Genomic DNA, 25,621 nt, shown 5'->3' on the forward strand with positions numbered 1-25,621 from the left:
CTGCCGCATATAAAAAAATACATAAACTAAATCAAAATAAATGGAAAAGAAAGAAAACCATCATCATTGTTACTAGACTTTACCCTTGGAACACTTTCTTTTCCTTACTCTCCGGTGGCCTAGTGGCTAGAGCGTCCGCCTCGGATGCGGGAGGTCGTGGGTTTGATCCCCGGCCGAGTCATATCAAAACTTTACAAAATAGGTATTAAAAGATTACTTGCTTGGCGCTCGCTTGGTCGGCCTAGTGTCAGGATAATGTGACTAGGTGGGACATCACGCTACGGCATGATGGCCAAGTGCTAAAGATCACTATAAACTGCCACAGTGCAGACATCGTAGCGATATGACTGAATTTCCTTTTTAAAGCTACGTTAAAAATCCAAATCACACACACACACACACACACACACACACACACACACACACACACACACTTTCCTTACTACCGGAGTTTCAGTAAGTTGCGCGAGAACTGTCCGTACCTTACTCCTGAAACGATAGGTACTAAGGTGGTTTTTGAAATGGAGGTAATGAAAGGTTACAATTGTTTCAGTCGAAAGCCACCCATAGAGATGGAATGTAACCCTACCCAATGTCAACGTTGCCTTGAATAATCGCTTATTGTGTTACTTGATTGGAGATAGTTGTGATTCAGTGTAGATTTTGATGAGTACGTATTTAAGTGTAAATATGTTAGAACCATAAAATACAGCTGTTACCCCCAACACACTAACACGGAAATACCTACAGTTTCAACGTGTATACAAAATGGGTTAGAATGAATATTGTTGACCCAGCCAAAGCAGAAGATTGATACGTTTATCAACACTAAATTTATAATTGTCGACAATCAAATGAATTGAAGCAAATGATCACAAGACCACATATGAAACTATGAAACAGTCGACATAGTACTACCAAAGCACACATCGGTACTGCACAATCAAAACTGTCAAGAAATATACAACATAAATTAAGTATTCGTTACACTTGCACGAGATTCCTATGTTAGGAGTATTTTGACCAAAGTTGTTTTCACTAAGGATGAAAACTTGGAAATAACCTAATGACAAAATTAGAGAAGTACAAAGCACACATTCAAAGGATCTAGTTGACTATACATTCTTTCTACGAATTTGAGAAATGCTTTTCAGGTTTTGAAATACATTTATCGAACACATATGCATGTTAATATCCACCATATCGTTGCCTAAATAACGATGACAAGAACAGGTAACTAGTGTAATTGAATAGTCCAGTTCACCTCGTTACCTAACGGTTGCCAGAAATCATACAGATCTACTGTACAAAATAGTACTTTGATACAAACGCATGGAATCGTCACAGACAGAGTGACGCTAGAGAGGAGCTGATTTTATGCGAGCTATGGTATTGACAGCATTGCTACTCAATTGTAAACAGATTGTTTAAGGTCAATGTTGCTGTTACTTAAATGGAAAACAACATCATTGAATGAACGTACTTTAAATTCTAAAAGCAATTTATTCGTCTGGAAGTAAACGTGGAGTCTGTAAACTGATTTGGAACATTTTTCTTTATCAAAAGCTGATATAATGTGTTGCCATCAAAACTGCCTAGATTAGCTGACTTTGCCAGACTTTTATGTCGTTTCATTTACTCCTCATTGTTGACGTTTAAGCGTAGTGGTTAAAAATGTTAAGTGGTTTGCACATACAAAATAGCGTCAGTGCGGTTGACCTCGTAAAATGCTTTTGCTAATTCGACTTGTTAAATGTTGTCAGACAAATTTAATGCGTTAAAATGTTTAATGGACAAGCGTAAGGTACAACACTAGATAGATTATTTCAACCGAAGTATACTGACCTAAGATATAACTCATTGTCAAAACCCGATATTCTGGTTTGTATATACACATATCCTCTCTTTATTTATTGTTCAGAAGTGTTCGGAATGTTACAGACCAACATGTATTATTTAAAGTCGTAGTTGCGTAATTGTTTTAGTAATTTACCTTGTATAAGCTTCACGCGTTGCATTGATATCTCTTTTATATTCCTACTGATGTCATAAATTACCCACTTGAATAATTGCCAGCACCGTAACCGCCTGTTCAAGTTCTTGTCGAGTAGCAATTTACTGTTGCACTGTGATGTCTTATGTGGACATTTTTCCCCTCTGTTGGCGCAGTGGACTAAGGTGTTTGCTTGTATAAATCACCAATATACCACTTCTGTCTCCGTAAGTTCGAGTCTCTATACCAAAGTGCCTATGTGAGTAAACTTGGCACTATCCTCCAATGGGTCGGTGGTTCTTTCCCTGGTTGTTACGGGTGCTTCCTCCGCCAGATACACTGACTGATGTGAATATTCTAGCACGTGCTATAAAATGGAGTCAAAAAGTACAAACCTACTAACCCATCTGGTCACATGACGAATACAAATTTGAATGAAGCGCATTTCCAATGCAATCTGAGTATCATATCTTTAACAGCCAAAAGCCCGTTATATTTCGAAAACAGTTATTTAAATGCGTATTGTCACTGCTAAATATGTGTTACGATTACATCATTTATGTTAATCGAATAATTTTTCAGCTGTTCCCACCTAACAAGGAATAAGCATATCCCCTCCATCTCACACGTGCATATATTCGGCCTTTTAATCCCTAGGTCTTCAAATATGCATACTATTTTATATATATGTGAAGTTCTATGTGACTCATTGTTATGCGTTGGGGTGGGATACTCCCAATATTTATTTGAATTACTGAGGAATTCCCATCCTGGCTCGTTTTTGTAGGAAGTGAAATTAGTGATAGAGAGAGGTAAAGCTCCTAGCCCCCAGTCAGCAATACCGACAATTAAATTATTAAGAACACAAAGGTGAAATCCAAAAGAATAACAATTTAATACAAATTAAACGATATTAATTTCTCAACCAATCTGCTTCCTCTCGACCATGTGACAACCTATTTAATCACGTGATTTTAGTGTGAGATGGCTTTCCCCTGTACATGGTTTCTACTCATCTGTGTTTACTACGCCAATTGCTTTCCTCCTTCCGGCGTTCTCCGATTCTTCCTGTCCACTTCCCCTTTTGTCTTATGTTCTCCTCCTCCTTTCTTTCTTTCTTTCTCCTTCAACGAGGCTTGTTCCCCGCCTACTTCTATTCTCTATTTCTCCTTGAACGAGGCTTGTTCTCCGCCTACTTATGTCCTGTCTCTCTGAGACTCGGGACTTGATTACTCTGTCCCCAAAAGCTTCCTACGTAAAACACAAGGACGTTAGCATTTGTGTTAGCCATCTCGCTCACACTAAATCAACAATCAATCAATCATCAGGTCAAGGTTATCTACATCTTTTGTCACGCATTCGTACACATTGAAAAACACACACGTTCTTATAGAAACAACGTTGCAATAAGAGCGGTATCCTACTTATCATGCAGAAATCACTAAATTGCGTCACATTAATATATATATATATATATATATATATATATATATATATATATATATATATATATATATATATATATATACTCTTAATCTCATTATTCTCAACAATATCACAATAATCCGACGCATTTCTGTACTTTACACTCACACAAGTGTACACAAATATTCAAATATCCATATTATTTAAATTTACACACTGCAGCCATTTTACAAGCTACCATTTCACTCACAATGGCAAAATCTAGAATATCACATGAATAAATACACTAGTTTACTACGAAGTAACTAAATAGCGAAATACAATATTATATCTGCTGAGCGAGCAATCTACATAATCATAGCTCATTTCTCAAGTACGCATGTAAATTAAACAATCAAAGGGTAATTCTACGTCCTAACTATTCTAGTAAGTAAATATACAAACTGGACTTAATTGCAATTACAATGCCGTAACATTCTGCAACAATCGAGCAAATAACTCACTGACCTTTATGAAGCTTTCTTCCTTAGAATGTACTAAGAGTTTTCCCGCCAAATCACGAGTGGCTCCCTCTGAGTGAGTATATTCTGCTTTACCAGTACGACGGCTTACAAATCACTAATTCGTTATCAGTCCGAATGACTGTTAAGTTCTGGTTCGAACTGATGGCCCCACCCTTCCTCAGTTCTGATTGGATATCAATTCTATCCCCAGTCTGTTCAGATTAACAGACGAGCCTCAGGCCATCTGTCAAAGCGGGGAGATTTACAATAGCGTTGAGGGTCCTTTGTTCTCAGAACAAAGCTTCTAACATCTATATGCGAGTGTTAACACCTAACGAGGCGGCTTTTTTACAAACAAAAATCGCCATAACAGAGCAGGGTCGACATACTCATTGCGCTAACCCTTTCCTTTGTTCCTGACTTACGTAATCGCGGGCAGGCAAACGTGACAATATATATATATATATATATATATATATATATATATATATATATATATATATATATATATATATATATATATATATATATATATATATATATATATATATATAAAGAGAGAGATATGAATGTTTTGCATGGCATTTGGTTTATTATTTTAAGTATGTAAGTTGTTAAGTAGTTATGTATGATGATATGGAATGCAAGGGCGTGCTATAGGGGTCTGAGCGAATTAAAATTGAATATGACCCTCTGGCAATCTTTGGGAATTAAACTTTAAGCATAACCCTATATGGTGCAATGAGAATTAAACAGGAAGTATGACCCCATGTGAATCCATGATAATTTAGCATTGTATATGGTCATCTACCATATTCGTTCGATGGAATTAATTGCATTAAAAGCAGAGGCCCCTTGTGGCCGATTGGACTAAATCACTTTCTTTAATCAATCACTACCATTTCACCTCAGACCTTGTGTGTTAAAATCTTGGGTTCCGCTGTTATGGCTGCGAAAGACCTCTAGTAGCTTGTCATCGGTAGTTGCTTCTTACATAGGTTTTCCCGGGTTCTTTTTCCACCAGTTATACTGTCCGCCACGTATAACCTATCTTGCCCAGTGAAATTCCGTTAAACCCAATTCAACAGCAACATTAAAAGCGTACATAGATACATCAATAATGTGGATATTATTTTGTCGTAACATGATGTAATGTCACGAGTCCACATTCCTTAACAGACGAAGACTAATCCTAACTCGCAAAAGCATACAGCAGGAAACTAAATATTACATATAGAAACAAGGGTATGGGTGGATGGGAGGGATAAATTAGACCATGGTAACAATGCCATGACTTTGCCACGCATAAGCATCTTCACTATGCAAAACTGGATCATTACCAGCTTACAAAAAAAAAAACACTGGAAGGTACGGATAGTAACTGCTCAGTCACACCTTTTCAGTATCCAACACATCATATGAAAGCATCATCCAACATATAGTATGTGACATGTTTTACTGAGTTTATATGGGATGACAATAAGCATTTAATTATTAACAAATCGATACTTTCCTTAGGTTTATATATATTGTCAAGTATCAACACCACCTATGATTTTGCAAACATAATTGCCTGACTCTCCACACATGTTAAAGCTCGGCTCTGGCAAATTCAAGTTTGCCAAGTACATGCCAGAGGTAATACTAAAATGAAATCAGGACAGGCATAGTAATCAAGAAACAGATTGTCTTCAGTTCGTAGTGCTGTATGTTCTGCAATAGCATATACATTTCTTCAACTATGTGGTTTTAAAAGTGTATGATCAATTTTGTTGGGTCCGGCGTTTTCTCAGGTAAAAACTAGTTTTTAAATTTCTGATTACTTGTTTATGTTTAATGATGTCAGAAACATTGGTTTGATTCCTAACATAAAAATGCGGGTAACTGATTAGCATGTTCGTTAGAAGCCATCCGTAACTTTTTAGTTCGATCAAAATGTGACCACAAATATGCAGTGTTTATTTTCATACTCCGTGTTGTCCTTTATATTGGCAAGCTATATATTTACTTTGTCGTATAAAATTCCCAAATGTTTTGGTACGCTGAAGTGTAATTTATAGACTAAATGATGGATTATGCAAAGTCATTATACCTAAAAATATATGTATTATATGTGTGTGTAGGAAATATACACACATTAGAAAGGACAATATTAAAAGAAATGCATACAAAGGTGAACATTCTTAATACGATGATGAAAAAATAAATAACTATTGATTATGTTACACTAGTCCCATTTAACGTCATGACTAATCTCGTCACCAGTTTATTAGGAGACATTATATCATGAAATAAATTCTTGCAAGCCTACACAGTTTCCAAGAGAGTATAACGGAAAGATTCGTCCTTTGGTCGATATCTTTGTCTAAGTGACAAAATTACTCAAATTATTTTAAGTCGTACGTTTGATGTCAAATTTATTTTTATTTTTCAGAGACATGGAAGAAAAAGAAATTCAGATTTTGAAAACGCTTCTAAGTGATCTTCACAATTATGTCACTTCTCATACGGACGTAAAGGACAGTAATTTTGTACTACCAAGTACAATCGAACCCGGAACGCCTGTTGCTGAACATTATCGTAAAGCCCTGGATATATACACAAAATTTAAGGAAATGAATAGGTATTGTTACGATACTGAGGAATTTTGTACTTTATAAATACAGCACGAAGTCAACCTAGAATTAGTGCATATACCAAGCAAATTACTCAGGTCACTACTCACTTTAAATAATTCAAAATCAGCTAACATGAGTATTAAATATATTGGCAAGCCCTAAGCAGTTATGTTTTTCTTATTCTTTGAAATAGTATCAAATATGTTTAATGGGCATACAATAACACTTTAAATCCAAATTATAAATTGCTATCCCAATATATTTTCAAGCTAAGATACTCGTATAGGACAACAGTGATAATAATCAATATTAATTAGTGCTAACAGACTGGATGGCAATGTCAAGATATACATATTAAAGCAGCATTATATTTTTGTTATTTTATCTGAAATTTTACACCAGCTAAATATAAAATGATTAACGGCTGAAAATATGGCTATGAAGAAACACCATATGATTAAAGAAAATGATCCCACAGAATTGCAAGATAATGTCACCGTCTGCAAACATCGTGAATATCGATTATAATATATCACAAAACAATTCCACTTCATCTTGCTATCGTCTTAACATATCAGTATTTCTGTTTAAAGTTAAATTTAATAAGCATTATATAAAGGCTCAAAATATAAAAACTGTCACCAATCTCATAAATAAGGCAGGGTTTTATTTTAACATCAGTCATATCGTTCTTTTTGTAACCTCTCTCCACTATTTTAACTAGCACTTTGAAGGATTCATTACATTATATATGCATATCCTTTCAAAAACATGTACATGGCCTCAAGATCATTTAACAACTAATCACTTTACATAAACTTTATAACATTTGACACCTGCGTAAGGCTAACACAGTTGATACGATTTGTATTAGTAAACATTGATTAAAAGTACGAAAAGAGCAGTGTTAAAAGAACGATGTAAAGATTTTCTACACGATAACTTGATATCATTAAAGCCCTACGCGGTCATATTTAAAAAAGTTTGGTAAAATTTGATAAAAATGAAAATCAATCCTACTGTTTTTATATTGAGGTTGACTGGCTAGTGCGATGGATTGGTGAATTAGAAAAGGAAAAATGTTTCACGGGAAAAGGAAGTAGATAGATATAAAAGAATAGATTATAAAAAGAAGAAATCGTATAATATGGTACGTTATTTGTTGAACGTAAATATTCTGTTTTATGAATGTTAGTCTGTATTTCTCATTCTGTCTCTCTCTGTTATTGAAATATAGAGTACCAAATGTGTTGTACATATTGTAACATGAGTTACGTGCAAACAATCCTCCTTCTTGCAACTAATACACACCTATGTTCCTACTGTGGTATTTATTATGTATAATCGTTATATATAGTATTTTCTTGTCATGCGAAGATAATTCCAGTTATCGTAAGAAACACAATAATAATGCAAATTTGATAGCATTTGCTTTAACTTTCAGTGAGATGGATTCCGATGGCAAACAGTTGCTTCAGCTCTTCTCACTAATTATTGGAGACGGAGAAGAGCACCATATCGTTAATTCTGAGCGCTCACAAGGAATGACATATGCCGCGCAGACAGTATTGGATCAACGCAAGCGGCAGAATGATAATTTTCAACATGCACTATCAGAAATAGAAAAAATGAAGAAGAGAGAAAAGTAAGCTGAAAATTTCCTTGGCGTTAATGAGCACTGGGTTGTGAAATGACACCAGTAATAACAACTAATTCCTCAAAATCTTTATTTCCTCTTACGTTAACTTTGCATTTCAAATCCAGAAGGACTAAGGCCTATAGAGGCGATCTCCCAGGGAAATTCACATATATGTTGCCATTCCTTCTCCTAGATTGGTATCCTTTGTTTCGTTAGCTATTGTTGTTATATAATGTATATAGTAGTTGAACAGCACATTCATGTCTTTCAGATTTCTTTAAGGCGGCTGTTGGAAGAAATTTGTCAGCTGTTTATTGTTCGACGGACGATGTTGACTGACGATCATACAAAGCAAGAAAACATCCGCTTAACACCGTTTGTTGGTTAAAGTCCCCAAATGTCCCCATACTGCTATATTGATTGAGAGAGTTTGATAGTTAACCATTGAGAGAGAAAGAGACTGAGTGAGAGAGATTTGAGATATTGAGATTTAGAGAGACAATGCAAAGAGTTGAAATATTATGTGTTTATAAAATAAATGTTTTTTTTTATGACAAGTCTCACGTCAGCTTAATAATAATAATAAACTTCGCTAACAAGATATTTCTTCTTAACAAAAATATTCACTCAAGAATCGTTTATTTAACAAATAGCTCAATCCCCCTAGGACACTTTTACAAGCATATATTTACAATAAAAGATTCATAAACGTTTCGTCATTCCCTTTACAATTTTCACGTCACGAAGGAGTAATGCTTTGATTAAATACAAATTTATTAAAGCTAGATATCGCGCTATGAATCTATACTGAAGTCTGCTTACAAATGTTAATACTCTTGCTGTATATACTTATCCAGGATAATAAATTGTGTTGGAACAAGCCATCGTTATCGTTATTTTTTGTTACATTCTTCTTTACGTTTGCTTTTCTTTTAAGGACTCACCCAGTCAGAAAAGATAAAAAGACAGCTAAAAATAAAAAGAAACGCAAGGAATTATTGAAGACCATCGAGGAAAACGAAACGTATAATATTCTGTCATCTATCTTTATATCCATCTATCTATATATCTATCTATCTATCTATCTATCTCTCTCTCTTTCTTTTCTCTCTCTCTCTCTCTTTCTTTTCTCTCTCTCTCTCTCTCTCTCTCTCTCTATATATATATATATATATATATATATATATATATATATATCCATCCATATACCTATCTATCTACCTATCTATATATATATATTCTTAACTCTCTTAGATAATATAATATTTATGTATGCATATATCAGTATACCTATATCTCAATCTATCTGTCTATCTCTGTCAACATTTTTCTGTCCCTCGGTTTCTCTCTCTCTCTCTCTCTCTCTCTCTCTCTCTCTCTCTCTATATATATATATATATATATATATATATATATATATATATATATATATATACACATACGTGTGAGTGGTGGGAGGTGTTTGTGTGTGTGTTATGTGAAACTAGATACATTATATGTAATAATGTGATACACATAGGCATATATATAAAATTTGAATCCTTTTAATATGCATATATTTCCAGTGAAACTATGCTTTAATGTATTGCTCATTTACTTCTATCCAGATTTAATGTATCTAAATGCATGTTGCATTAAAGCTATCACACTTCGATTTAAGTTTATTTTCCTCTACCAAATCTACACTTGGCTCTCTCATTCGATACGTGATAATTAATATTTTTATAATCTGATGTAATAATACAAGCAAGGAACTTAAATGCTAACACTGAATTTTACAATATAAAATGGCATTCTATTTCTCCTTTGAAATGTGTTCACTCTGCATGCAAATCCAACACAAAAGTTGAATCATCGACACCCCCCACCCCAAGATGTGTTCACTGGGTAATATTATTTCACTGTCTAAAAAAACTTGGTTACGTGCTGAGGTTTCATCGATTACACTGATAAAACGCCATATAGTGATATTAGCTAGGGACAGATAACTATTTATTCATATGAATTCAAGCAAGGGATCATTTATCTAATAAGCATTGTACATGTTTTTATCATGTAATAATCGGCACATTGCGTTTCTCCTATCAAAATTTATATTAAGTGATACACGAAATCATTGTGCAAACCAGTATATTCTAAGGCCACTATACTTTCAGTTCCTGAATATCTCTGAAGGTAAATATTTCCATGCACTTTACTGTTATCACTCATTCACCATGACGCACTTATGCAAATTTGAATGAATCTCATTTATCCATTATGTGGAATGGATACAATATAGATATTAAAAACAAGAACAAAACAAATATTTATTCTTGTTTTTAATATCTATATTGTATCCATACAACCATTGTTGTGCTGAAATGAGTTAAACGTTAATATACAGACAAATACATCAAAGCACACCATGCTGTTTAAATCCTACTAATGTGAAAAATGTAAATTACGTTATAATCGAGGTACGGCTAAATTACAGCGCAAAATAAGTTGAAGTTTCCGAGAAACATACATTATTGAAGAAAGGTACATTGAGATGAACATACTAGAGATCTTAAATGAACTTGACATGAAAGAACTACCTCTTTATCAAGAGATAAACTATATTAGATTGCTAAATTAGGCGACAGTAAGAAAACAGTGTGATCAAACATATTAGTCGCACGAAATAACAAATAAAAGAATTAAAACGGTCATCTATCGATTTCAAGTATAATGATGGTATATCGCAACTGTTTCGGAAATGTTTATGTTTCAAGGATCTAACTCAATGGCGACAACAACGACACATGCAACGTCAGCCAAGATGACATTATAATAAAATCTATGTAGTATGAGTTATAATTAAATTAAGTGTCCCATGCATGCAAACATATAAACCTGTACCAGATTAAATGTCTAAGGCAGAGGTAACATGTATTGAAAACAAAATTCGATTACTAGGAACATATGGAATTTTTGTGTATGAAGTTGTTTATTTGTCCAGTGGAATAATTAATTGCTTTTGCATTCTTCTAACATTATTCATAGGTTAGAAATGAATTGAATAAATGTTTTTTTTAAATTCCTACAAATACACTGACCCGTTGTAGAAGTTGAAAAGTTGATCAAGCCTAAAGGAAATTGGTGAAGCGGAAAGTACTTTCTAGATGGTTTATGTTGTATCAAATGACCCATGATTAACATTAGTTGAGATAACAATGCTGCAGCTTGGAAGGTACCATCCATTACACACATTTTCATCAATGGTCAGACACAATTAAATTGTAAAAAATACCTATATGCTGAATCGAAAGAATGATTAACCGAACAGTCTTCATACATATGACATACTCATGCTGGAATTTAATTTCCATGTAAACGTGTCTGTACTACTCAGACACGTATATGCTAAAAATTAAACATTGCTCCCACATAAGCCTGCATAATATACAGTGAATGACACACATCCAAGATCATATATTTCTAAAATTGCATTCGTTCAGACAGGAAAAACAAAATAAGAGGGCTGATATGGAAAGCATTGTCAACGAAATTTCCAAAGAAGGAAACCTGAAGGTATACAACATCATGGAAGTAAATAACTAAGAGAATTTGCTTTAAAATAAAACATGCCCTTACAAACAGAATAAAACAGAGGCCGTCATAAGTGAAATGTTTAATAGACTGGTAAACATACTCGAGTGCTGGCTTATTTCACACAAGGCGAAACAACGAAAAGTGTTGACGTTGACGTTTTACCCTAACTTGCTGGTGCAAGACAGCGACAACACGATTGATCAAAGGGTTGGCATAATATATTCGTTGACCGTACAACTGGCACATGTGGAACACCCAAATGGTAAACTGATGTCATTGTTATAATTTCGCAATTCAAAACTATATTTGCAAAGAGCTACTTTCCAAAATTAACCGAGAAAGAATATTCAAAGTCAAGCTTGTATTACTAGACGAACAGGTTGTTTACTATCGGGAAGACAAGCATGGACTAGAAATAATATAATGCTTTAAGAAGAACGCTTGCATTGCTGGGCTAGAAAGAATGTGGGCATTTATTTTACAGTTGTGAGCCAGAAATAAACATTGATCCATTAACATGAATGTTAGAAGCACACAACATAGATAACGGTATTTAGCCGAAAGCTTTGAGGATTTGTTTTGGAACACAACTATACTGTGACTCTCACGGTAAAGCGCCGCGTTGTAGGGAGGTAAGTCATTTACGTCACGTGTATGTATGTGCATATCGATACAGAAATGAAAACTACGCTACAAAATCATGACAGTTAAAAAACAAAATATTACATCTAAGTAAGAGTGACACGTCCATTGCAGTTTAAGCAATGACCACGCTGAGTCATGCGTGACATCACAAATTACAAGATTAATCAATATTAAAAATTATCAGACTAATGTAAACAATGAAAATGATGAAGAACACAATATAATAAACTTCACGTTGGTCAATGAGATTTTAAAAAAAAATGATGGTAATGTAAATTTAATTTACCTAGATACAAACAACAAAGGATGCTGCAAGTATGGGATTTATTCTGCTGGATCTTCAAAACAGTCTTTGAAACTGTCCTGCGTTTAAAGTCTGTAGCTCCAATATGGTGAAGACTGCTCCATATGGTGCCATCTGGTGCTAGATCTACCAAGGATTCCGGATCCTACCCCGGCTATTAGGGTAGATTACAAGAACTATGTCGACAGCACGTGACACTAGCCCAGGAGCAGTAGGAACCGATGGTCATCCATTGCATCCTGACTTGACTCAAGATGTTTCGACATTAGCTTGCCACTACATTCAAACATGTCTGAACGAGATAGTGAGGGTGACTATGCTCAATTTTCCATCACTTACATGGAACTCAAAGCACAAATTGAGACATTAGTCCTAATGACAAATACATTGCTGGTATCGAGTATTTCCACGTTCGATTTCCTTCAATGGTGTCACAGTACTAAACCTGACAGCATCATTTATCTCAGTTGTAAATCTGTGCACAGCATGGAATGTCCTATCTATAAGGTATAGGTGATTTCATGACTGAATCTTTGCAAGTCATGTAGGAATATCAAGAAACACGATATACTATTTTTGCAGTAGTATTGGCTGTGACGTAATATCATTGTCTGGCAAACATGAGTGTTAACCTACAGTAAGAAGGTGAATGGCCTATTAATAAAGTAGATGATCTATTTGTAAGATCTAGGAACATCAGCTGGATTTTGCGCAGCGTACACAGATTGTGCGATTGTCTGGCATTTTGATAAATAAATCAATCAGTTCCCATCAAGTGTGTTGTACCACAAGACGATCAGTAAGAGAAAATGCAGTTATTAATATAGTTAGAGAATGGATCTCTAGACCCTAGCTAAAGTTATTTTCTTTAACTCTTCAGGAAAATACAAGGACTGGAGGATGAAATCGCAACTGTCAAGGAAAAGTACGTTTTCTGCTCCTTTTCTATATCTTATTGGTGATCGTGAGTTACTGATCCCTATTTATTTAGCTTTAAACGTCAGATCTTATATTTAAGACCAGAAATAAAGTTCGAAGCGATGCTACTCATATAATTGTACAGTGTATTATTTTCTTACATACCTGAACATTACGTTGCATTTGCCATCAATTATATACCAATAGTAAATAATCAGTATATTTTAAATCAGACAATGAAGGTAACGTGTGATTTATTTAATGTTACCAATTAAACATTCTTGTAAAAAAAATACAAAAATGTATGCACAGTTAAAAAATTAAAATATTTGTATAATATATAGATTGCCATCGACAAATTAAACTCTTAGATGCGTACAATATTCAAAACTAGGAGAAAAAATGAATAGTAAACGTTTTTCACATTCTTTATTTCCCAAGAGATTCGTTGATGTATAAAACAATATTTTCTGATTTATGTAAACTATTATGCGGATTTCAATTTAACATATAAAATTCAACCATGTTCTATAATCGCCTTGTTTGGTTCTCTCATTTTAAATTTATATCTTTCTTTCGTTCTTTCTGAAGAAATAAATTAGTAGGAACTTAAAGATTATTTCGCCTTTTCTCTTTTAAAAATGTTCTAACATATCCTTATCTAAAATGATTTATTGTTTACTTATGAATTCTAGTTTAAAGATTCAAAAAGACTCGAACACATTTATAGATGCAAAGTGGAAATCTGACAGAGACTTGCTTCAGGCCAGCATGGCTAGGTATGGAATGTTTACCATGTTATTCAGTTTAATTCATTTATACGTCTACATATTTCGAGGATTACGTTATGACCACTAACAAAGCTACAGCTAAGGTATAATCCCTTTAGCAGTTAAGTTTAGATTTTAAAAGACTAGAGAGTGTATAAAGTTCACACGTATATGGCTGCAAATAACCATGCAAGGCTACCTTCTTCTTAATGGCAACCAAACCAGTTCCAAATACGACAGGGCGATAGGCTAATTAAGTTGTGTTTAGTCAACAATGTCACAAGGAATATTGGTTTTGACAAGCTTATTCTTCGCACGTACAATAAGTTTAGTATAATGCGCTCTTCCATCAGAATATATTACATTTTATTCCAAATGGTGGCAATATAACTTACTTAAATATTTACTGCATGTATTTTGTGTTATCCATTATCCGAATATACTTCTAAAAGGAATCCATTACTTTGGAAATGTTTTCCTTTCCTGATTATATTCACAGCTTTTACATCTTTAATGACAAATAATTCATTAGTTTTTTAATTCAAAATTTTCAATTGTGATCTTTCTTAGTAACAGTTCTAGACCCTCGTAGCAATTTAGTTTTAGTCCAATCAAAGGTTAATAAGAGTTGTAAGTATTTCATAAGCAATGGAACTGAGTACAAATTAGTGTGAATATAACTTACCTTTTCTTGCTTTGTTTTCTTCACATTTATCGGATTATTTTATGCAGATTTGTTAAACATTTAATGATCTGGCCATTTTTATTCGACACATGGCTTTATTAATAAATGAACATTACTAATAGTGTATGTCTTGTAAGTGTTTAAAAGTCATTTAAAACATAATTACTACATTCAAAAACAAACAAATTAGCACAAAACATGCTTCATACCAAGATGTTTATATGGCTGGTATTTTAAAATCCTGATTAATCAAGGAAAGGATATATCAATTTAAACTGTAATGAGTCTATATAATTATAGACGTAGGTGCGATGTTTGACTGCATTACATTTCTTATGTATATTTTATGTGTTCAGGTTACGTTCGTTATATTAATCATGCTTTAAATACACAATATAGTATCTAATGATCCTAAGACTTGAGTATAGCAGTGGAAAACTCTTGGCAGGTAAACTAGACGAAATAGATATAAAAAACGATATTTCCAACAATCCTTTGCTATACATTCACTGACAAAATAATCATTGTATGGCTCATTTATCGTATGTCGTTGTTTTAATACTTTATGAGCAACAACCCAAATTAAAAGATAATCTTTAGTAATTAAATGTACACAATATACCGATTGTAAAAAATAATAATGGTAGAAGATACAAATTACGATAGCCAATGCATTTCACAAATGCCTGAAATGTAGTGATTATATTTTCAATCCTATAATCTCTCACCCCCCACCCACCCACCTGGATCATAAGCTATCCTCTCAGTATCATCAATATGAGTAATCCAGGACTCCCATTTTCAAGCCATAAAGATTGTCATGTATGTGGGATCGTTATGCTCCCTCAACATACATTCAAAGGGAGACAACTGAAACCCATATTATTTATAGTTTGCAATTACGAACTATCGATTTCATATATATATATATATATATATATATATATATATATATATATATATATATCATAATGTTGCCACCATGTATCCTTCTGTACGACTGTTTTCAGACAGGAGATTGCAGAGATACAGAGTGCTCAGTTAAAAGAAGACTATGACGGTGAAGTCTCGAAGTCGCAAGTTCAAACGAAACAAATTTACGACCTTCAACGAGAAAGAGAGCAATTGTTAAATAGGTGCATTTTGATGTTTCATTTAGTCTCAGTTAACAAAATGGCATCACACCTTAGTTGCGCAAACTTTACATGCATTTATGAGAGTAACATCAAGAGAGACACGTCAGAAGGAGCAAAATGCCACAATCCACCAAATGCTATCGGAAATATTCCAAGCTGTGCTAACGTGGAATACAAAGCTTTTTCTTGACAATGCGATTATACTGTTTGATCTTTTACTGTTGTTTTTAACTGTGACTACTTATTTACACATGTAACACTATTGATAATGTTCTTTAACACTAACATAAAGGTCAATTATCCATAATTCAAAGTCGCTGTAAATACGAGCAAGAGAACCTATCATTGAAATTATAGGAATAATGTTGCAATAAATACATTGCTAATGAGTAGGGCTAATTGTCTTTCTTAAATTGCTTGAATATTAACGATCGAAATAGATATGTGAAAAGACCGAAATAGTTGTTACCTATTTAAATTGTTGCACCATCAAGGTTAAGTAAACTTGCTGGAGACACGATGAGGCATGAAAATACCAATCTAACAGACCTGAGTGATGTAGACAGGCCGATAAAGCTGTGTGAAGCCTACTCTGAGCTCTATGACAATGAATGGACTGATGCTTTTGAAGAACTTACTAGTAGTGGATTAACAGAAAATGATGCAGTTGTAAAGCTGCTTGATATACTTTTGGTACATATCTGTATTTTCTTTACCTTTCTCCTAAAACGAAAGTAGACTGATGAACTGTCACTTTCAGTTAACTGTTAATGGACGTTTCAACAGTCTACCCTGCACAAAAATACTCTATGATAACAATGGACAATATTTTATGTGGAAAATCCAATTATTTGGAATATTTATATTACAGAGTATATACTGATGGAAACAAAATAAAATAAAGAACGTGCGAGAGGAACATAGACTGACCAATATTGTTGTTTGCTATTATATCCAAAACGAGTAAATTCATACAATGCAAATTAAAAACTAACGTTGGTGGTTCAATTATTCCTTATAAAGTTGAATACTAAAACCTAGTTTTCGTTTGATGGCGTTGACGGCTATAGCTCTCTTTCTCCTGCAGGTGACCTACCAAACTTGCAGACAAATTACATGGGAGAGATACCAAACTTTGAAGTCCATTGTATCTACTATTGATATTGTTCACGTGCCTCCAAGTGTCGTAGCATTTTCGGAGGTATGATGTATATTCTATAAATAATTTCGCAACTTACAATTTATTTACTTTCCAGTATGATTCAAATTCTGGACATGTTAATCTGCAAGAATTTTGATCATTGTATTACTACTTCTGATTCAGTTTCAACGTTCTCAGGTAGAATATAGACAATACGTAAAGACAAAATCTAGCCAGACAAAAATGAGCACTAACGTACTAGGCAAAATATTTTACTAGAAAAGATCATTTCTTTGTTTATACCAGATATGCGTGAATCACTGATATGTTTTGGTAAAGACTCCGAGGTTGTTACCTGCTGTCTTAATTAGAAATGATGTTCATTTGTAATCTAACGTGAGCAAGTCCCATGCCAACGCCAAGGGACGCAATGCAGCATCATATGAGTAAGATCGGACGAAAGATGGAAGTCTGACCATAATCTGTGAAAAATGATTTAAAATATAATGGAATGAAATTAAACCAGAACGGCACTAACTCTTCTGCAACAGACAATACTCTTGTCAGGTATAAACACTGAGTGCGTTTGTGGATTTTGTACAAACCCGCGGCTCCCCATATTTGAGGTTAATGTTTACACCAATAAGGCAGCGGAGCGTTCAATAAACTATGAAAATTTAAACACTATTTAGAAATTTACTACCCGCCTGCCATAAATCTTATTCACAGACATCATTTATTTAACGTGGTTTTATTTATTCAAAATAAAAAGTTGAAAATAGTAATGGTTTGTATTCAGCTAACATAGATGCAAATATATTAGTGGAGGGTACTATGATCTTAATCTAGTTAGAATTCGGCCCATTTTAAATAATCATTAGGTAACATAATTTATGCATATTTAATTATATCAGGCTATGCAAGAGTTCTGTTTTAGCTTATCTCTTCTATAATGTACTCCAATCTGTTTTGTTTAATGCATTTTAATCGTAATTTTGTAAATCAGTTTGCTTTATTTCGAAAAAGCTGAATGGCCAGAATTGTCATCAATGTCATTTTAAGATTAGAGATTATACATTTTGCATATTATATTATCCTTAGGCTGTGGTAAAGATTATTGAAAAGACAAGTCATCATTTGGAATCGACAACTCCAGAAGAACATCATGGAGAAAAAGAATCTGAAATGGTCACAAAACTCTCTCTGTCTCTTTCTCTCTCGGTCTCTGTTTTTATCGCTCACCAGTTAGAAACTTCAAACCGGAGAAAGAGCGAAAGATTGCAACGGGAAACACGTTCGTTCCAAGACGTTAGAATTTCACAAACTACATGATAGAATAAAACTATGTATGAATCCAGATGAAACGAATATTTGTTCTCGCGACAAAATACAAATCATAACACGTTACTGATGCATTAGGTACGACGTGTTATTAACCGGTGACACACTAAAAATGCATATACGGTTAACATAACTTAACAATTTAAATGATTTTGATATTTTGCTCCCCAAAGAGGCTATCGCCTTTGAAGAGCTATACATAAATACACCGTACATAATAAACCTTACAAAGAGATTGATCTTACTCTATGACGCAATAGTATGTTCTGGAAAACTAATGGAAATCATCACTTACTCTTAAGTACGGTTAGGTCATGAATTTAAAATTTCAAAAACCACTCATAAGTATGACAAACGTCAAGCAGATATAAATTAAGAAACCCACAGAAACGAACACCAAGATATATATAATCCTTTTATCGTTTTACTAGTTGCGGCATTATAACTGTACATTAAATTCGTTCTTTAAGAAACAAACTACTCATTAGACGGAGAGTAGGTTATATCTATATCGATTTAGATGTATACTATTTTTTATAAGTGAGACATGTTGCAAGCGATGTTTATGATTTAGTCCGATTATTCAGACCTAATCCTCTATTCAGATGATGGGTGGTTTGTGATATGGTCTCACAGTTTCATAGCATTCTACATTTTATACGCATCGCTTTTAGAGTATTTCCATATCATATCTGACTTGTAAATCCACGTGGAATATTATATCATATCAGCCTGACATTGTAATAAAAATAAGTCGGAATAATGTTCGTCACTTTGCTCATTTTGACATTCGGAGCGTTCCTGAATCGTGATAACAGCCAAATAATAAATCATTCACCACGAGGTAGTCTCTTGATAAATGCAAAGACACCCCAATCTCAAACAATCATTTCAAATGAACGAAGGCATCTCTCAGTTTGGTTTCACGATATAAATGGAACAGTTGATTATCAGTCAATAGTACTGTGAAATACCGACAAGAAGACGGCTTGTGATATACACCCGGATGTAAAAGTTTTACATCGTTGAATAAATACCGGAATATGACACACAGATCGCAGAATATCTATCTATCTATCTATCTATCTATCTATCTATCTATCGCAGAGTTATTGCATTTTTAGTAAGAGTTAAGGTAATAGACCAAGCATATTGGACGATTATGGCAAAACTTATCGGCATCGCGTGTCTTTTCATTTTAAGTATTATTGCTCGTGTGAATCTGGCTCTTTATTTTTCCCGAATTGTTTCGTGGGTCAGTTTAGGTTCATCGCGAGAAGCGATCAATTCATATGAAATCCCATTACTATGTTTAGTACGGAAGTTATACACTTTTTATCCGCACAATGCATACTTTTGGTTTCATCCAACAAAGTAATATCACTAATAAGTGAATTAACGTTTTGGATATCAGTGGTGTAAACTCTTCTCAAATGCAATACATACCGTTTACAAATAACATTAACTAATTGAGAGATATTTAAGTTGTCGTTTTATGCAATTTGCTAGTAATCTTAGTTTCCTAATGTTATGTTTGTTTGAAAGATTCAATCCTTGGTTCTAGAAAGATGTTGAAGGCTACGCTGAGACATTACCTCTGAGTGATCAACAGGCCTCAGAAGTCCGAAGTGGACGAAAAGAAAATGTACAACACGTGAAAGCTGCAAATTATCCTTCTATTTTTATTATTACCTTTCAATATTTAATCTAAACAAAATGCATCTCCTCTCTCTCTCTCTCTCTCTCTCTCTCTATATATATATATATATATATATATATATATACCATAAAACCTCGCCGTTTCTTTATTATAATTATTGCTAATAATACTATTATAATTTATATTATTATTATTATTTTGTAGCAGCATTATTGTTATTGTTATTATTAAAAAAACAACTGACTTATTAGGGATTTGCATGTATCTTGCTTAACTAGGCAGATTGTAATAATTGTTTTAGGTAACTGCATTCGAACATATTTTGATGAAATCCTAAAGTTTGTGCTATTTTCCTATTTAAATTAGTTTAGAATTATGCGCAAGAAATTATGTATCTAATATTTCTCCATATTATGTTTTGAAAAATGTTGGACGCAACACAGAAGTTATTAAAAATAATAAAAAAGTAATTATATGTACAAATTCTATGAAACACAGTTATGTTTAAAGGTGAACAACCCAAAAGTTTATACTATACATGTATCAAAATAAAAATCATTAGTTTACAACCGAAACAAAGACCTTGGATGTTCATCACAAACCAATGAGGAGATGGGACTAATTCGGTGTTTATGTCATGATTTAAAAGAAACAAACTATACGAAGATAAATGTTAAAATAAAAAGTGAAGGCATTCTATTTTGCGTTATGTCTGATAATTAGATAAGTACGCTACTGAAGAAGAAAGATCGTAAAATACGTTGTTGTAAAGTTGTCGACTAACTCCTTTGTTCCAATTTGATAAATTGTTTTAAATTTATGCAGTGTTACAGTACGTGTTCTTTAAATGTATAACATCCACGAAAACAGCTACATAAGTGTGTGGAAAACCAATTTACACCATACGTAATATTTACCCTTAGTGTATTGCGTTGAGCATCGACATTATGTTACGACAGTGGTCACCATACATTCTGTTTACATATATTCCTATCTTGATCAGGTTAGTACCCTGACAACCGTTTTTGTTTCTTCCTATCTTTTGTTTTATGTCCGTCGTGTTATATAATTTCCCCTGCACGTGTCATGCAACCTTTGATTCTAGCTAAGGTTAAAATACTGCTCTGTTCATTTCAGCATCTTACTAGCCAAATTAAACTGTCCGCTGAACAGGAGAGAGAAATAAAAAGTTGCTGGCGTACAACAACGAAAGCAATAAAGCAAGAAGCCGAGAAGGTAAATTATCACATGATGTCGAAAACAAACGTTTGTAAATGTGTGATTTACACAACATATAATTTGACTTAAATAGTAATGACAAACGTACCGCTGTGTACCTCAATTATATTAGGGACCAACATATTAATGCGTTTTGGCATTGGCCTGACACTTGTTTGCTTTATTGCCATGTATTAAATAGCTGAACAAATATCTTAGTCGGACTTATAAGAAAGTAACTGCATATTATGTCAATATTTTATTTATCTCGAAATAAAGGAAAGGATTTCATCTCAATAGAACATCTAATTCTTCTTATCCTTCCCATGAAAATTAAATGACCGGTAGCTTATTGTATAAGTTTTGCTATGTGTATGTTAATTCTTGTAGGAATTGTGCAATCTAAATTCTGTAGATAATGTAGGATAATCAATTTATGTGTGAGTTATAAAAAGCCAAGGTGACCTTTTGTATGATTAGTCGGTGTTATAGCAACGGATCTGTTTACTGATACAATGATTTCGAAATGCCAAGATGATTCATTCCAGCCTCGCAAAATGATTATGTCATGATAAATGAAAACACTCCGTTAATATCATTAAAGTTGTGACAATATTCATGGGGTATATCCGTACATTCCTTACAAATGGAAACAACCAACAAACCAGTGCAAAGAAAAAGGAACGTGGTACATACCACAGGAAGAAATACCACTCGCCTCTATATATTTGTATATATATACCATACGCTTAATTTTAAACAGATTTGACACAAACTTGAGTTATTTTTGCCTAAATATTCCGAGTTTAAATCTTTGACTTTATTTAATATCTTGTACGTTCCTAAGGAGTCTAGCAATGTCGAATATTTCCAGTTTCCCAACCGTATAAAGATCTGTATATTTACTCTGAAAGGATAAGCGATTTACGTTTGCATGCAAGCACTTTTCTTGCTAATGTTTATCGTATCGTTCGCTTTTATAATTTAAGAACTATTCCTTTTTATCGCCACAATATAGTCGGGATTGAGCAGACGTGCAGATAAATCTTTTAAATAGATACATACCATTATGCTGACATAACTTTGTATGAATTGGTTTCTTTATAAACTTAATCACATATCAGAAGTGATACCTAAATAACATTTACATATTTGCGTCCTTCCGGGATTTTCGATGTTAGAATCGGCTGACAATGCAATACGACTCAAACATTTTCCATGAACAATATTGCTGTGTTTTGTAAATATGACATCTGAAAATGATATCGCCTGTGATGATCGGATCTAATAATTATCACCAGCATACCAAAATATTGTCATGCACTCTGTCAGCTACAAGAATAAATCCGTAATTGCTTAACACCCACTATTTGACTTTAAGTATGTACATTCTAAACCAGTGTTCCTCCAAATGTGTTAAGCAGCAACGCCACACATTCCTTCACAGTATAAGTTCATATGCGCATTTTATGTTAACGGGATATTGTATGGAAGTATAGGTATAGGCAAACCATATCGGAGGTCAAAGTGTGTATCTAAAATCGGCCGTCTTCTAGTGAACATATTGTCCACTAATTGCACCTAACTAGGATCTAACATGTTGACATTTGTAGCACCTAGACGACGAAAAACCCCAGCCAACCATAAACAGTTATAAAAACGTGGATTTCAATATTGTGTCAGAGTAAAATATCGTTGCATCAGAATAACTGTTTTAGATCATTAATCGCCATTAAATGTTCTGTTTGCTAACCAACAACATCCATGAGAGAGTATTATTTATTTGTGATGAATACAACAAGAACCATGACCTTTTGGAGTCCAAAAATATAAAATTGTTCTTGAGTTTAAAGTTGGTACAGTGCTTTATGGGATAAATATTTTTGCCTGAACGTGCGCGAGATAAAATATATTCTGCCATAAATCTACTCTAGTGTTCTTCTCTTATTCGAAGACGATGAAAGACTTTTCCTTGTATTAGAGATCGAATATCTCATTGATATTGTAGTCCACGAAAGCAGATGCTAATGGTGAAACACATACTGAGATATAACATATCGGATTATCGATATATCATTGATATATAGATTTATGGACTGCCCTGGTGAGTGTGCAGCATATCAGTTAAGAACATAAAATATGTCGAATCTAGTTGTCATGGATTCCATTATTCATTTATTCTTTGTAGGAGAAAACTGACAAAGTCTAACTTAAATATTTTTCTCTTCCGCCTTCTCACTCGTAGCAAAGGAGAAGGATACGAATACATTATATGTCTCGATTTAGAAATTGGAGTAAATGCACTTTGCTACTTTTCTTCTGCTATTACTTGGTTTCAGCATTTGTATACAGTACTGTTGACCCGTTTTGACATATCGATGAAAGACCTTGTAAGCACCTCCAAGTACTTGACCAGTTGCATTGACTTATGCTGGAAAATGGTGGTTCAAGAGAAGCCGATGTACCTTGACATAAACGCCGAAAGAAAAGGTGGGTCTGGAATGATATTTGATTTGGACAAGTTCAGAGCTTACACGAAGTCAGGAGAAAGGGTCGACTTCGTTGTATGGCCATCACTCTTTCTACATGAAGGTGGACCGATAGTTGTCAAAGGGATAGCACAGGGAGGTAATAAATCTGACAGCTGAACGAAACTAATTGACGGGTTATCTCCATTGATAACGCTTCAAATGAATTTTCAAGTAAAATTAAAAAGACAACCAGTGTACATTTGGGATAATTCTACTATACCATACACTATATATGTGCAGGATCTTATACTCCAGTTAAATAACCAGGATCTCTTACCTTGCGGATTTTCTCTTTTCTGTAACTTTTTTCTATAACAGATCAAATGTGAAACTGATATGCTTATTTTCGCAACTACTTGATATCATATCAACGGTACATGATTTAATTTCTTCATAAATGGTTTCGCATTTGTTTGCAAATAATAATGCAAATTATTTATGCAGTCATGTACTTTATGAGCTATATGCTTCAATGGTGTTCTTCGCTCAAATCGGTGATGAATTATTTTAAGTTAAAGACAGAAGCCTGCGTTTTATGTTGTTTAATATCGTTCATATTATGTCTATAATTGCTTGTCAAACCTAGAATGCATTCAGTGTCATAATATATAGCAAAATGAGCTTGTGGTTTGTGATAGTATTTAATTTAAACTAGAGATCCGTTTTCAGTTATTATATCTATTTTGTTATCTATCTTATTGCATATTCTTTGTTATTCGTATAGTGATAGTTTAAAATTAAAATAATGTAGCCACATATTTAAAAGTATTATTGCAACGTATTTATTGTCTTCGCATACATACAGTTTCATATTGCACTTCATAATAATGATAATTATTCCTATTAAATACAATTAACATATCTACACAACTACCTATTTCACTTTATGTTTTTCTGTCAGGCTTTACAAGTTTGACAACTGTTTCCTATACATTTACAAATGTGACGAATTCTTTCTATTTTTATAATGTAACTATTTACTGGACATCGATTATACAAATGATAATATTTGTCGACGTTATATTTGTTATATTGACATTGATAATAACATGGTGAGGTTACGCTAGCTTATATCAAAACAAACTTGACTATCAGCTTTTTGCTTGTAAATTGCGTTTGATTACAATAAGCACCATGGGGATAATACTTAATCCCATTTTTGCATATTCCCCTCATGTTGGAACGATTTGTCCTTTGTTTCAAATGCTAATAATATTTACTCTTTGCAACAGACTTTGAAAGTTGAATCTTCTTTACAAGCACTGTTTAGCATGAGTTTATAAATTAATGAATGATTGATTCAAAATATTCATCATCTGGCAAATAATATATGATGCAAAGCTTGTACATAGTAGTACTGCGAACTGTTTTCACTAACCTTCTACCCTAAATAGATGATAAGCAATGATGTCCATTTGGGCTATAGTGTGAAGGTGATCCTCAAGTATTTGCACAATATTTCCTCACCATTGTGCTGCAATTTGTCACGATCAGTGTTTAATCTGCTTCTAATTTGTT

The 25,621-nt window shown here is 33.6% G+C and overlaps 1 protein-coding gene across 5 annotated transcripts in view; it reads left to right on the plus strand.

Annotated features, from left to right (window-relative positions):
* Window positions 1-25,621, plus strand: part of LOC149770186 (uncharacterized) — a 36,764-nt gene that overhangs the window by 8,906 nt on the left and 2,237 nt on the right. For 2 of the 5 annotated variants that reach the window (XM_089949269.1, XM_089949272.1), the window contains 12 exons: window positions 6,356-6,544; window positions 7,984-8,184; window positions 9,116-9,202; window positions 13,584-13,628; window positions 14,317-14,400; window positions 16,087-16,212; window positions 16,707-16,905; window positions 17,300-17,413; window positions 18,455-18,541; window positions 20,259-20,339; window positions 21,492-21,590; window positions 23,912-25,621. The exon at window positions 23,912-25,621 is cut by the window's right edge and continues 2,237 nt beyond it. In XM_089949269.1, coding sequence (XP_089805395.1) covers window positions 6,356-6,544; window positions 7,984-8,184; window positions 9,116-9,202; window positions 13,584-13,628; window positions 14,317-14,400; window positions 16,087-16,212; window positions 16,707-16,905; window positions 17,300-17,413; window positions 18,455-18,541; window positions 20,259-20,339; window positions 21,492-21,590; window positions 23,912-24,220 — 1,621 coding nt within the window. In that variant the 3' untranslated portion in view covers window positions 24,221-25,621. The remainder of the gene's footprint in view (window positions 1-6,355; window positions 6,545-7,983; window positions 8,185-9,115; window positions 9,203-13,583; window positions 13,629-14,316; window positions 14,401-16,086; window positions 16,213-16,706; window positions 16,906-17,299; window positions 17,414-18,454; window positions 18,542-20,258; window positions 20,340-21,491; window positions 21,591-23,911) is intronic. The other 3 variants (XR_016418930.1, XM_089949270.1, XM_089949271.1) reach the window with 3 other exon arrangements.

This window comes from Sinohyriopsis cumingii, unplaced genomic scaffold (genome assembly GCF_028554795.1).
Source record: "Sinohyriopsis cumingii isolate HCF-2022 unplaced genomic scaffold, ASM2855479v2 utg002522l, whole genome shotgun sequence".
NCBI classification, from domain to species: Eukaryota; Metazoa; Mollusca; class Bivalvia; order Unionida; family Unionidae; genus Sinohyriopsis; species Sinohyriopsis cumingii.